The following is a 15,703-nucleotide window of genomic DNA, read 5'->3' on the forward strand; positions in this document are numbered from 1 at the left end:
CATAAAAATTACCTAATAAGCTATTGTTCAGAAATGAATAATAAACCAGTTTATTTTTTGAATCTCACATTTTTAAATACAACATATGCCAGGTGTTAATTCAGCATCCATAATTATACAGACTATTATGCAAGCTAAAAAAAAAATAGAGATGTGGTTGATTAGATACAAACATACAAATTAATCTTCTCCTCTATACACGTGGAAATTCTAGGAGCTATTTACAGCTTTTCTAGGTGCACTGTAGAGTAGGCTGCTCCCTACATAGAGAGACTAAACATCTCAAGAAAGAAAAAAACAACTTTCTCAGGCTCCCTATTGCATACACATATGGAACATATGTCATTTAAATTCAATGCCAAATATTCCTGAGATCCACACAGCAATGCTTCCAAGGATCATTGTTCTTCACTATTGTGCACAAACATGAAGGGCAAAGCAGCAGAAAGGAAAGTCATCAGTCAGGGCATGGGTGGGGGGTCCGACTCAAAGAGGGCTCCAGCCAGAAGCACATGGAAGATCACCAAGCAGAGGTTTTAGTTTTTTTTTTTAAAATAGGAAACACCACCAAGTGGAGCCCCCAGGGTTTGGTCAATATCAAGCCTTTAAAGAGAGGCACATCTAGGACTAAAATTCACATCTTCTAAGTATCAACTCCAGGTCTCTCAAATGCCAGCACCACCTCTGAAACTATGACTCAGTGTCGTCATGGATACCCTTTCTTCTATACTGCCACAATCTTTTCTCAACAACTATACCAGACCTTCCTTTTTGTGGGTTCCAGCAAAAGTCTCTCACTCTAAATACTTCCCCACTCTTTCCATCTGAGCATTTACATCTATAACAAGGACAAAAACATCACACTAACATCTCTCTCACCATTGTAAAAATTACAGAAATCATGTTCATAAAACAGGTTGGCCCATTTGGAAAAGAAGGTCATAATTTCTTAGGCAACTCAAAAAAGAGAAAACCTACTGAAAATTATTTTAACACACTCATTACAGTCTCGGTCTAAGATTATAGCTTCCTCTCCCAAAGTGCAACCACAATACAACACAAGATAAGGTACAGTCTGCGGCCAATGACTTTGAAAATGTTGCATACAATATCCCCTTGAGTAGATTCATAATTGAAAGCTCTGAAAAGTACTAGGAACAAACAGAACTGTCCAAACCTTGTGTGACTCCATGTCTTCCAATTGTGAACTAAAACAAAATCTTAAGCCCCCCAGCCAACTGAATGGACCCCCTCTTGGCCAAGGGGACCCCTCCCCCCAAAAAAAACCTTAAAGCTGAGCTGCTAGCCATGAGGAGAAGGGAGGTCAGACACACAAAGTATAGTCATGCCCTGTCCCTTTTGGAGTTACTCTTTGTAACAATAGAATATTAATACAAAATCATTAACAAGTCTAAGACCACGTAAGACAAAGGTTAAACCACAACTGCAGGTCATCAATTTACTTAACCGATCATTTGAGTCTCTGTATAGAACCAGTGGCTTGTCTACGATTAGCAGACATCCTTAACTTAAAACATTCCAAGCCTTTAGACAAAGCTTCGTATCTTTAACCAATTACAAATCAAAGAATCTTTAAACCCACCTATAATCTGTAATTCCCCACTTCAAATGACCTGCCTGTTTGGGCCAAACCAATGTACGCCTTCCACATATTGATTTATGACTTTACATGTAATTCCTGTCTCCCTAAAAGGTATAAAACCAAACTGTAACTCAGCCACGGTGAGACCACTAGCTCAAGGCTTCTTGGGCGTGCCTTTCCCAGCCGTAGTAGCACATATTCAGCTTAGAAAAAAACCTCTTTAAATTATTTTAAAGAATTTGGATTCTTTTCCGTTGACACAACTTACCTGGCTAGAAAACCCTTCATTCACGTAATGCTTATAAACATCCCATGACAAAGCTAGTTTTCTATGAATAACAAAAAAACAATTTAAAACTAAAATTGCCTTCTAAGAAGAGGTCTATGTATCAATAAAATGAAGAAGTAAAATTTCCATATTGCTTTCTTCCCAATGCAGAGATTGGAAGGAGAAGGAAAAGAGGTAACAACCAGAATCAATAGCCCATGCTCAACAAGGTACCTTACCCAAGTTTTGAATGTGAGAAAAAAAGGGGGGGGGAATAAGTTAAGCAAAAGAACATCTCAATAGATGTAAAAACAAGAGAAATAGCCCAACAACGTAAACGTGCTAATCCACAGAACTATACATTTAATGGTTAAATGGTCAATTTTATGTTATATCTATCACCACAATGTTTTAAAAAGAGAAAGACAAATAGAATAGACCACGTTCTTGATGATAAGGCAATGTAACTTTGTTAATTCAACAAAGGCAAGAAAAAAGCAACAAAATCCACCCACCTGAATAGGTTTAAGTCATCTCATAAACAACTCTAACTGAAGAAAAAATTTTAAATTAGAAATAGGGACTATGTATAAAATAATAATAATGGAAACACCACATGTCAAAACTACTGGGCTATAGCTAAGAGTAGATTAAGAGGGAAGTTCACAGCCATAAATGACTTAGCAATGGCACAAGAAACAAACAAAGCAAATGAAGTTACAAAACAACAATGAAAGCTGAAGCATAAAACTAGGGATTAAAAAAAAAACCGTTTCTCTTTCCCAATAAACGAAGACAGGACAATGCCTTTCCCATACCCAGCCAGTATATAATATATGAAGACATGTTTCATAAATTTTAACTGTAAAGAATTGGACCTCTACTGGAGAGTGTTAACTTAATAAACACATTAGCTGAATTTTAATCAGTTGTCATCTTACCCTAGGTTTTTTTTTAATCAAATATGTCATTCTCTTACTGTTTATATTTTCATTGAGAAGGCCTTCCATGTTATGCTGACAATTAATTCTCCTCAAATTTATTTATAGATGTATTCTCAATCAACATCCCAACAGGTGAACTCAAAAAGTTGATTGGAGAAATTATACGCAAGTGAAAAAGGGCAAAAATAGCTAAGAAACTCTTGAAAAAAGATTATACTGGTAGGGTAAAACTTCCCGTATATTAAAAACATAGGGGGAAGACTATTGATTTAGATAGCATGGCACAGAGTCACAGGAAGAGGCCAACAGAACCAGAGTCCAAGAAGACAGGTGCACACCAATGGGACAGAGGTGACACTGCAGAGCAGAGGGGACAAGACAGACTATCACTCAATGATGCAGGTAACCAGTTATCAACATTCACTTTTAAAAATAAAACCAGACCTATACATAGCACTACATACAAAAAACAATTACAAAAATCTCTAAATGGGAAAAGGAAAAATAAAACTTTTAGAAGAAAATGCAAGAGACTACCTTAATGATGTTGGAGGCAGGAAACATTTCTTTAGACACAAAAAGCACACATCATAAAGTGATAGATTGATAAATTTAGCTACATTAAAATTAAGAACTTCTGCCTATCAACAGAAACCATAAATAAAACGAAAGGCCCAACCACAAATTAGGAAGTATCTGCAACACATATCAACAAAAGATTAATATCAAGAATACATATAAAATTCTTATAGGTGGACTGCTATGACATCTGTAATTTTTTCAAACAATTCAGAAAATAAACAAATGAATAAATGCACATGCATATGGATACACACATACACTACAGGAAAGCAAATAGGGCAAAATGTTGACAACTTATTGAATCTATGTGACGGGAACAAAGGTGATCATTACAGTTTTCTTTTCTTTTCTAATGTTTAAACATTTTATTAACAATAGGTTGTGCAGGGTAGAATTCCTACAAAGCAATAGAACGAACAGGTTTAAGACTTGACAAGCACTTTTCAAAAGGGGAAACCCAAAAAACCAAATAGAAAAAGATGGTCATCCTCATTAGTAACCAGAGAAATGCACATTAAAACTGTCATAAAAAACCACTTAATGACCATCAGATTAACAAAGATTTAAAGTCTGACTATGCCAAATGTTCAAGAAGATGTAGATTAATGGGTACTCCCATAACCTGCTGGTGGGAGTATAAGTTGATATATACACATGGGGGTGCATGTGTGTGTGTATGTATATATATACATACACACACACACACACACACACACACACATGTACACACAGATAGGGGCATATTCCAACAAGATACAGTGGTACAAATGAGCTATAGTTTACATAATCAGCCATATCAACTTCAACCTAGCTTTAAGCAAAAGAATTAAATCTCGAAGAAGTATGGTGCCATTCTGTTTACAAAGAGCTCAGCATTAAGAACCAATAGATTTAATGTTTAGCAATACATTCAAAGATGGAAACACTATAAAGAAAAACTTGGGAATCTTTATTACCAAAGAATAGTGGTTACACCCCGAAAGAAAGGACAAGATGCAGTCCAAGAGGGAGAGAGAATTCTCTAGGTTACATAGCCATTTGGGAGGGTTTGGTTTTGTTTTGTTTGGTTGGTTTTTTTTCCTGAATATTACAGGGGTACAAACATTTTGGTTACATGATTTGCTTTTGTGCAGCTTGAGTCAAAGTTATATGTTATATTTTTCTGTACATGCGGTATATTTCACAAGAACCTACATTCAGAAATCTCAGTAAGTTCTGGAAAAATGGTTCTCTACACAGAAAAAAGTTTTTAAATTGTTGAAGTTATAAAAGGCTTAAAAATTATTTTACCTTAAACTATGTCTTGAATGCATTAGACAAATATGCTATTTTAAGAACTACTATAATTGAATTGTTTTTGTAAAAAAAAGAAATCCTTTTTTACAGATAATCACCACCTAATTTATGTGTTTTGTAGGGACAATGTCAGTGTATGTGCTGCCAAAGCACATGCTTAACTGCTCTTCAAATACACGATATAAAATTTTCATAAATTATAGAGCTCTAGACATTCCCTCCTTTGTGAAAAACATGCAAGACTTGCCACACATACCAAGGCAATAAAAGGCAACTATGCTACTAAAATACAAAACTGTATGACTATTTTATAGTTATTAACAATAATTATGGGTCTGGTGTGGTGGCTCACGCCTGTAATCCCAGCACTCTGGGAGGCCAAGGTGGGAGGATCAATCGAGGTCAGGAGTTCGAGATCAGCCTGAGCAAGAGTGAAACCCTGTCTCTCCTAAAAAATAGAAAGAAATTAGCCAGACAACTAAAAATATATAGAAAAAATTAGCCAGGCATGGTGGCGCACGCCTGTAGTCCCAGCTACTTGGGAGGCTGAGGCAGAAGGATTGCTTGAGCCCAGGAGTTTGAAGTTGCTGTGAGCTAGGCTGACGCCACGGCACTCTAGCCCGGGCAACAGAGCAAGACTTTGTCTCAAAAACAAACAAACAACAACAACAAAAAAAAAACCAATTATGTAATAATAATACACATGGACATAAAACATTATTCTTCATATTCTATGCCCAGTGAAAAACAGATGCAGGGCAGGAAAGAGATTTTAGATAAAAGATACAACCTCAGGGATTAGAATTATTCATCTTTTACTCTAATAACAAGTTTTAAAAATTAAAGATGAAAAGCTTTTAGAATTTTTTGTTGATATAACTGTACATATTTATGGGGTACTTGTGACATTTTAATACATGCATACAATGTGTTAATGATCAATCAGGGTAATTGGATACACATGCATCACCTCAAACACTTAGCATTTCTTTGTGTTGAGAATATTCCAAATCTTCTCTTCCAGCTATTTTGAAATACATGATAAATTACTGATAACCATAGTCACTCTATTATGCTATCAAACACTAGAACAACTTTCTTCTACTTAACTGCATTTTTGCACCCATTAACCAACTCCTCTTCATTTCCCCCTCCCCCATACCTTTCTCAGCCTCTTAACCACAATTCCACCTCCATGAGATCAAATTTTCTAGCTCCCACATAAGTGAGAATATGCAATATTTGTCAGTGCCAGGCTTATTTCACTTAACATAATGTCCTCCAGGCCCACCCATTTTGCTACAAATAACAGGATATCATTCTGTTTTATGGCTAAAAAATATTCCATCGTATTCCATATATATTAATACTATAACATGCAAATATTTTCTCCCATTCTGTAGGTTGTCTGTTCACTTTATTGATTGTTTCATTGGCTGTGCAGAAGCTTTTTCATTTGATCAGGTCCCATTTATTTATTTGTGTTGTTGCTGTGATTGCCTTTGGGATCTTCTTCATAAATTATTTGCCTAGGCCAATATCTATAAGAATTTTTCCAACATTTTCTTCTAGAATTCTTATAGTTTCATGCCTTAGGTTTAAGTCTGTCATCCATCGTGAATTAATTTTTGTGAGTGGTGAGAGGTGTGGATCCTGTTTCAGTCTTCTACATGTGACTATTCAATTTTCCCAGCACCATTTATGGAACAGGGACTCTTTTCCCCAGTGTATGTTTTTGTCTGTTTTGTCAAAGATCAGATAGTAATATAAAGATGGTTTTATGTCTAGGTTCTCTGTTATGATCCATTGGTCTATGTCTTTCTTCTTGTACCACTATCATGCTGGTTTGGTTACTATAGCGTTATAGTAACAGTATAAAAGTAATTCTATTCCCAGTATAGCTTGAAGTCTGATAAAGTGATGCCTTCCAATATGTAGTTTTTGCTTAAAGTTTCTTTGGCTATACGGGGTCTTTTCTGCTTCCATACGTAGGATAGAATTATTTTTTCTAGATCTGAAAAAAATGATGTTGATATTTTAGTAGGGATTGCATTGAAACTGTACATCACTTTGGGTATTACAGACATTTTAACAATGTTGATTCTGCCGATCCAGGAGCATGATGTGGTTTTCCATTTGTTTACATCTTCTATTTCCTTACTCAGTGTTTCATAGTTCTCCCTGTAGAGGTCTTTTACCTCCTTGGTTAAATATATTCTTGGGTAGTTTATTTTCTTTATTGCTATTGTGAAAGGTATCGAGTGTTTGATTTGATTCTCTGCTTGACTGTTGTTGGCATATAAGAATGCTACTGATGTGTGTACACTGATTTTGTAACCTGAGACTTTGCTGAATTTATTTATCCGTTCTAGCAGTCTCTTGGCAGAATCTTTTGGGTTTTCTAGACATAAGATCATATCATCAGCAAAGAGAGATAATTTGACCTCTTCTTTCCCCATTTGGATAGCCTTGATTTCCTTCTCTTGCCTGACTGCTCTGGCTAAGACTTCCAGTACTATTTTGAATAGAAGTATATTTTCTTTATCCATTTACCTGTTGATGGACACTTAAATTGATTTCATATCTTGGCTAAGGGATTAATAACCAGAATACAAAAGGAACTCAAACAACTCAAAAGGAAAAAAAAATAATGTGATTAAAAATGGGCAAATAATCTGAATAGACATTTCTCAAAAGAAGACACACAAATAGTATGGTATATTTCGTATACCAGTAAGTACATGAAAAAAATGTTCAACATCACTATTATCAGGGAAATGCAAATTGAAACCACAATGAGATACCATCTCATCCTAGTCAAAACGGCTTTCATCAGAAAGATAAAAAAATAACATGCTGATGAGGATGTGGAGAAAGGGGAATTCTCATACCCTGTTGGTGGGAATGTAAATTAGTATAACCATTATGAAAAACAGTATAGAAGTTCCTCAAAAAGCTAAAAACAGAACCACCATATAATCCAGCAATCCTACTGCTGAGTACATATCCAAAAGAAAGAAAATCAGTATATCAAAGAGATAACTGCACCCCCATGTTTATCACAATACAACAGAATTACTTTTACACTGTCAAAGGGATCCCTAGAAAACTCCTTTCTCCCTTGAGTTCCTATATTTTTTTCTTTTGCATTTATGTGTTTGACATATTCCATTTTATATTTTAATCTTAGCTCTCACAATAGGTGAGATCAGTGTGTGAACAGGCATTTCACCTTGTTCATCTGTGTGCCTCCAAGTGTGCCTAGCTTGAAGCCCTGAATGTTGAATCCAAACATGTCTTTTGACAATAGGTCAAAATGACTTGATTCTCATTTTATTGATAAAGCATAATTTACTTATTTTATCATATCCCATAATAAATGATTCAGTATTCAAACAAAATAGGAAGTGTTCAAACTTTATTTCTGCATCACTAGGGGAAAACCTTGGAGAGCTTTCTACACTGGGAACATTATTCTGTTACCATATAACGGAGGAAGTAATGGACTCGAAAGAAAGATGTTTATCCGGATATATCTTTTTCATTCCTTAAGGAATGTTTTTAGCCTATGGCTTTGCCTTGGGTGAAACAATGTCAAATGGTTTAAAGCAAACAGAAAATACCAACCTTTTAGGTCAGTTACTAAATCCTTTACATAGTTACCCATAGGAACTACATATATATGAGGTGGTTGATTGGCCAGCTGGCTGGTTTTCAGTCATTAATAGCAGCATAAGAAATGTGACTAAACTGAACAATCACATCGCATAATAAATACTACTTAGTATTAAAATCAATGGATACTAGAAGCTTCCCTGTTTCTGAACCTCAAAATGGCAACCTGACAAGATAATCATGAGTGTCTCAGGCTCATGGAAAATTCTCCGCATATACCTTGCTTACTAAGCCCGTGCATCAATAACTTAAAAGGGGGGGAAGTAATTAAGAATATGCTATTAAAAGCTAGTTATGTTATTTATATGTGCCACCATCTTTTAAAGGAAGACATTTAAATATGCGAATGAGAAAGCTAGTTCATTTTTACACTTGCTCCACTGTAGGTCACTTGTTCATGGTGGGTTGTCGGAATTATTTAAATTCAGGAGCAATACTTGGTTGACAAGCTCTCGCACTGCTGCAGGCTACAATCCTCATACAGTGCCTGAAGGGTTATTACAATTGCAGGTGTCTACAGAGGACAACAAAGGAGCCTTACCCCTTCCCGAAGGCACCTCATTAGCACTGTGTATGCAGCCAAGGGAACAGCCCAGCATTCTCTAGGGTTCTTTTTTTTTTCTTCCTAGAATGAAGTGAGAAAAAAGGCAGTGAAGCTAACAGCACAAAAGATATTAACCCATTCAAGAAAAAGTCACAGTTCCAAATATACAAACTATTTAAAACTTCTTAATATTCTACTTAAAGTGTTACTTACTGCCTAACAACTACAACCAGATCAAGGGTCTTTGCATTGTACATACAAGGTGTTTCTTCTATTTCTCATTGTATTATATATGATATTGATAATATCCCTTTATTAGAAGCTAGATAAAAAGAATTGAGACAAAATGACCGGATTTATTTTTTAAAAATTCTACTGAATATTGTAGATGAAACATAGATACCCTTACCTAAAAAGTATTACATTGTCTGGAATGATTTGAGAGCACAAAAAAACACAACTTTGAGTCATATCTCAAGATATAACCTATAAGCACAAGTGAAAGGCAATATATATGCTACCTAGTAAGACATTGTGCTAAATATTAATAAAAATGAGCAAATGAGATCACCAGGTACACTGATCTTAATGAATCAGCAACAATTCTCTCACAGAAGATTAACCAAATTGGTGTAATAACCACAAGAACACTCCTCCAACCTATCAAATAAAATCAAAAAATAAATTAGGTGCTACACAGAAAGGTGAAAAAATTAATCTTTTTAAAGCAGAAAAAATTAGATTCCACTTAGAGAAAATATTTAAAAGATTGTCCAAATGATAAAACTGGTACATTACTGATCCAAAAGTATTTTATACCCATGATGAGAACTGTAACCCATTAAAACTGTACTCTCACATAATCACACAATTGCACATATAGTCATGCCCTGGCCTGGACGTTATGATCAGGAACTGCTCCAACTCAAAAATCAGTAATTCACAACTAAATTTAACTTCCAAACACAACTTTCTTCCCTTCCAGTTCACTTATTCAAAACATTCATCACAGCCTTTAATGTCACTGGGCTCTGTCCCCTCTCCCCCGATCCCTCTCCTCTCGCCCAATCTATCACCCACTTCCCTTACAAACACTGAGAGTCCCTGGCCCACCATTTAATCACTCCTGCCAAAAATCTGAACAGTCGCTTGTTTTCTCTAGGCCTGCACTCAGGCAACTGGGCCCTTACAGAAGGAGGCACCACAGAGCACAGAGTCCATTACTAACTTATGATCAGCAACCCCAGGAGACCCTCAGTATCACTCTCCAGGCCAACTGTTTCTCCGATCAACTCTCTAAGAGGCCTATTGCAAACATGTGACCCTCCCCATCCCCTCCCCTACCTGCCTCCTTCACAGAGATAATGGAAGTCCTGAGAAAGGAACAACAAACTCACCTACACCTGATGCCATCTGCCACTTCCACTCAGTGGTTGTAACAGGACAGGCTCCTCCACTCTGGCTCAGGATCTCATTCCCACCCCACCGCCTTATTCAGGGTCATACCTTAGTCTTATCTCCACTGGTCTCCTACATTTCCCTTTGAATAGGGTCACTGTCTCCCATTTTGAAAACAAGACCCTTTTCAGCCCTGGCCTCTTGTCACAACCATCCTCACTTTACACTGACCTTTTCAGCTTCCTGGTCTCCCTCTAAAACCTCAAACCACTCCAATCTGGCAAGTTCTGCCTCCCTAACTCCAAGTAAAATAAATAAATATATAAAACTCTTGTTGAATTACTGACTTTCAGGTCACTCAGTCCAAGTAGACCCTTTTTTTCATCCTTTTACTTGGACTTTAAGCTACACTCAGCCCTACTGACTTGCCCTTTCTCCTCATTAGAAGCTGGATTTAAAAAGACAAAATAAGAATACCTGGACTTAAGGTGATACGTATCCTTGACGAGAGTAAGAAGATACATAAGCTGGCCGGGCGCGGTGGCTCACGCCTGTAATCCTAGCACTCTGGGAGGCCGAGGTGGGCGGATCGTTTGAGCTCAGGAGTTCGAGACCAGCCTGAGCAAGAGCGAGACCCCACCTCTACTAAAAATAGAAAGAAATTATATGGACAGCTAAAAATATATATAGAAAAAATTAGCCGGGCATGGTGGCGCATGCCTGTAGTCCCAGCTACTCGGGAGGCTGAGACAGGAGGATCGCTTGAGCTCAGGAGTTTGAGGTTGCTGTGAGCTAGGCTGACGCCACGGCACTCACTCTAGCCTGGGCAACAGAGTGAGACTCTGTCTCAAAAAAAAAAAAAAAAAAAAAAAAAGAAGATACATAAGCTGAAAATATGTTGCCTTAACAATATCCTCTGCAGAATCACAGTCTGGTCTTCTATCCCTAAGCTTGGAACAGTAGGATGTCACTAGAGAGCCAACAAGGCAGGATTTAGGTTGTGTATTATATACAGCATATACTGTCACTTCCAGTCAGTTCCACCAGGTCAGCCTGACCTGAGATTTTAAGGTTTACCTACATTCAAGTGACAATTCCACAAAAGCTCTCATCTCATGGAAAGTTATTTTTGTAGATCCAGGGACTTAACTTCCTTTTCTGGTTTGCTATCATAAGATGTGGTCAAATGTCATGGCCTCAAAAATCATCCCTTTATTAAAATAGCCCAGCTTGTATCCAATTATGTATCATGGAAAATAATTCTCTACATCTACTTTTAGAAACAAGCAGGAATATGATTCTGTCTGATTCTATGTGCATAAGATACTGAAAAATGCAAACTAGTTTATATGACTAAAAGCAAATCAGTGGTTACATGGAGACAGGACAGAATTACAAAGGGTGCTAAGGAAACTTTTGGAGGTGACAGATATGTTCATTATCTTGATTTTGGTGATGGTTTCATAGGTGTATACATAAATAAAAATTCATCAAATTGTAATTTTCTCTTTTTTTTTTTTTTTTGAGACAGAGTCTCACTCTGTTGCCCAGGCTAGAGTGAGTGCCGTGGCGTCAGCCTAGCTCACAGCAACCTCAAACTCCTGAGCTCAAGGGATCCTCCTGTCTCAGCCTCCCGAGTAGCTGGGACTACAGGCATACACCACCATGCCCAGCTAATTTTTTCTATATATATTTTTAGCTGTCCATATAATTTCTTTCTATTTTTAGTAGAGATGGGGTCTCGCTCTTGCTCAGGCTGGTCTCGAACTCCTGAGCTCAAACGATCCGCCCACCTCGGCCTCCCAGAGTGCTAGGATTACAGGCGTGAGCCACCGCGCCCGGCCAAATTGTAATTTTCAATATATGTAGTTTATTTTATACCAATTATACATCAATTAAGCTGGTGAGTGCTGGGTATGTATCCAAAGGATGGAAATTTAGTATATGGAAAAGATATCTGCACTCTGATGTTTACTGCAGCATTATTCACAATAGCCAAGATTTGGAATCAACCTAAATATCCATCAATAGATGAATGGATACAGAAATCACGGTACATACACACAATGGAATATTATATAACGACAAAAAAGAATGACATCCTGCCATTTGCTACAACGTGGATGGAACTGGAGAACATTACGTTTTATGCTTAGGTGAGATAAGCCAAGCACAGAAAGACAAATTTCACATGTTCTCACTCATATATGGCCACTAAATGTTAAAAATAATTGATCTCATGGAGACAGGGAGTAGAATGAGGGTTATCAGAGGATGGGAAGAGTAGCAATGAGGGGGGAATAAAGAGGGGCTGGTTAATTGGTGCAAAAATATAGTTAGAATGAACAATATTTGATAGCACAACAGGGTCAACTACAGTCAACAATGAGTTATGGTATATTTTAAAATAACTAAGAGTGGAACTGGAATGCTCCTAACACAAAGAAATGATAAATGCCTGAGGTGATGGATACCCCAATTACCCTGATTTGATCATTCTCATTGTATCCCTGTATCAAAACATCACACCTGCCCTATAAAGATATACAACTATCGTGTACCCATAATAATTCAAAATTTTAAAAAGGAAAAAAAAAAGCTGGTGAGGCATGGGAGAGATGAGGGAAGTTAAATAAAAAGGACCCCCCCCCAAAAAAAGAAAAGAATTAGACTAGACTCCTATTACTGATATAACTTCTAAGATGGCAGACTAGGTAACTGACTATTCTTCTAATGAAAGTAACTGGTTTTATTCTGACATCCTTAAAATGAATCAAAGATCTGACTAGAATAATTAACCCAAATATTAGACAATTGGGATAAACTTAGCACTGAAGTTTTATTTTACTCTGAGGGCCTGAAAAACTTGGTAAATTTAAGTTTGGATGTGAAGGCCTTGAGGGTCCAAGGTAATGGTAAAGTAGAAATAAACTCTCCAGCCCCACCCCCAAAGAAATGCAAGGAAAAGTACCTTTCAGAAAACTTGGTAGATAATGTACATCACAAAAGAAAAAAGAGGGAGGGAGAACACTACAAATACTGATTAAGAAATACACCCATGTTAATTATTAAGAAATAGCTCCAGTGTATGTATCTCCATATGTTATTCTTAATAGTGTATAATTAAGTGAAAGAACTTTCTACCTGTTGTATAAAATGATACAAAATAAGAATCTACAATTATATTTGCTCATATGTACGAAATTAACTCTAAATATAAGAACATAATTATAATGGTTATTGGGGAACTAGACAGATGTGGTACAAAAATAAAGATTTTTCTCTGTATACTTTTTTAAACTTTTTCTCCCCCCAAAGAGACAGAATTTCACTCTATTTCCCAGGCTGAAATATGGTGGCACAATCATAACCGACTGCAGCCTCAAACTCCTGGGCTTAAGCAATCCTTCAACCTTAGCCTCCCGAGTAGCTAGGACTACAGGTAAGTGCCACCATGCTCAGCTAATTTTTGTGTTATTATTATTTTGTAGAGACAGGGTCTCCCTATGTTGCCCAGGCTGGTCTTAAATTCCTGGCCTCAAGAAATCCTCCCACCTCAGCCTTCCAGAGTGCTGGGATTATAGGCATGAGCCACGGCACCTGGCCTGGCTTTATATACCTTTCTTTATTGCCTTGTTTTCTAGGTTCATGACTATGTTAGCTCTTTGAAATATGAAATTACCTGAGAATAAATACAACCAAAAATAGATGCAACAAAGCTTTCTGAACAGAATGAAATAATTGTAATGGAATTATTTTTTAAAATATAAATATATGGAAACACTTTTTTATGCATGGAGGACTAAATATCATAAAGATAGCAATACTTTCTTAATCAATATACAGATTCAGTACAATTCCAAACATGCTCTGGAAGACTCAAAATCATAAAGCTATCAGTTCTCAAATTTATCAGCATAATCAATGTAGTTTCAAAAAAAAGATGATTTGTAGAATTGAACAAGCTGATTTGAAAATTTATTCTGACATGTGAGGGGCCAGGAATAGCGAAGGCAGTCATGAAAAAGAAGAACAAGGAAGAGAAATTTGCTGTTCACACACCTATCAATATTAATTATGGAGATAAACAGTTTAAACTACCAATGTTTTATAACAATTATGGTAGTTGTCTTAAAGTGATGATTGTCCAGAAAGTCAGCTGAATTTAGATACTAAGGATATTTGAGTTATATAACATTTCAGCAAGTTCTAGAACCACAACTTAAGAAATACAATATGAGAACTTTCTTAATTACTTATAACTTTCCAGTATTTGAAACTCTCAGAGTATCACATGAAATGACTAACCTGTAATTTATCATTATCTATTCAATAATATTTTTTTTTTTTTTTTTTTTGAGACAGAGTCTCGCTTTGTTGCCCGGGCTAGAGTGAGTGCCGTGGTGTCAGCCTAGCTCACAGCAACCTCAAACTCCTGGGCTTAAGCGATCCTACCGCCTCAGCCTCCCGAGTAGCTGGGAGTACAGGCATGCACCACCATGCCTGGCTAATTTTTTCTACATATATTTTAGTTGGCCAGATAATTTCTTTCTATTTTTAGTAGAGACGGGGTCTCACTCTTGCTCAGGCTGGTCTCGAACTCCTGACCTCAAGCGATCCACCCGCCTCAGCCTCCCAGAGTGCTAGGATTACAGGCATGAGCCACCACGCCCGGCCTATTCAATAATATTCTTCAAAATTAATGGAGTAAGTTTTCCCTTGCTGAATTCAGTAGCACTTCCATATCCTAACTTCAGAAACAAAAAGTCAAATTCTGCAATCACAAGTGCATATTAAAAGCTACATTTCCACAAAGTAGTGTCTTGTTTAAACTGAAATGGAGCTTTTATACTGGGAGAACCCATGGTCTCCTCTTGCCTGATAGAATCAAAGATGGTAGCAATTTCAAAGATGAGTCTGTGGGGTCTTTCAGCCCATTGGTTTTAAAATACGGCCTACAATTGTCTACATTTTAAAGGAAAAGAGGCAATGGGAAGAAGGGAAGAAGAGAGACAGGGTGACATAGAAAGAGACAGAAACACTGAGAAATTCTCTCCCCCACAGGTAAAATTTCTCCTAAGTTCCTTAGGCATGCTCTAAGGGGCAAAGTCAAAAAACTTTTATAAGATATTATACTTGTCAGCCAGGATATGTCATACGTGTCAAATAGCAATAAAGTTAATCAGACAGTCTTACCTGGGTGGCTACAAGATAGATCAGCTCCCCGAGGGTTGGTAAAAGGCACTGTTTTAATTTGCTGTTCCTGAAGTTTTCCCTAATTAATTCAGTTAAGAGAACAATTGCCTGAAAAAAGAAAAAATATATTATTTTGGGTGTATTTCTCGGTTCTTTAACCTATATGTAAAAAGCAAGACACTCCATATGACTTATCA

General features: G+C 36.8%; 1 protein-coding gene across 1 annotated transcript in view; it reads right to left on the bottom strand.

Annotated features, from left to right (window-relative positions):
- Window positions 1-15,703, bottom strand: part of ULK4 (unc-51 like kinase 4) — a 561,027-nt gene that overhangs the window by 453,018 nt on the left and 92,306 nt on the right. Inside the window, exons 18-19 of the mRNA XM_069475562.1 lie at window positions 15,507-15,614; window positions 8,910-8,993 (exon numbers count right to left, since the gene is read on the bottom strand). Of these exons, the coding sequence (XP_069331663.1) occupies window positions 8,910-8,993; window positions 15,507-15,614 (192 nt within the window). The remainder of the gene's footprint in view (window positions 1-8,909; window positions 8,994-15,506; window positions 15,615-15,703) is intronic.

The sequence above is a fragment of the Eulemur rufifrons genome, chromosome 7 (assembly GCF_041146395.1).
Source record: "Eulemur rufifrons isolate Redbay chromosome 7, OSU_ERuf_1, whole genome shotgun sequence".
Taxonomy (NCBI): domain Eukaryota; kingdom Metazoa; phylum Chordata; class Mammalia; order Primates; family Lemuridae; genus Eulemur; species Eulemur rufifrons.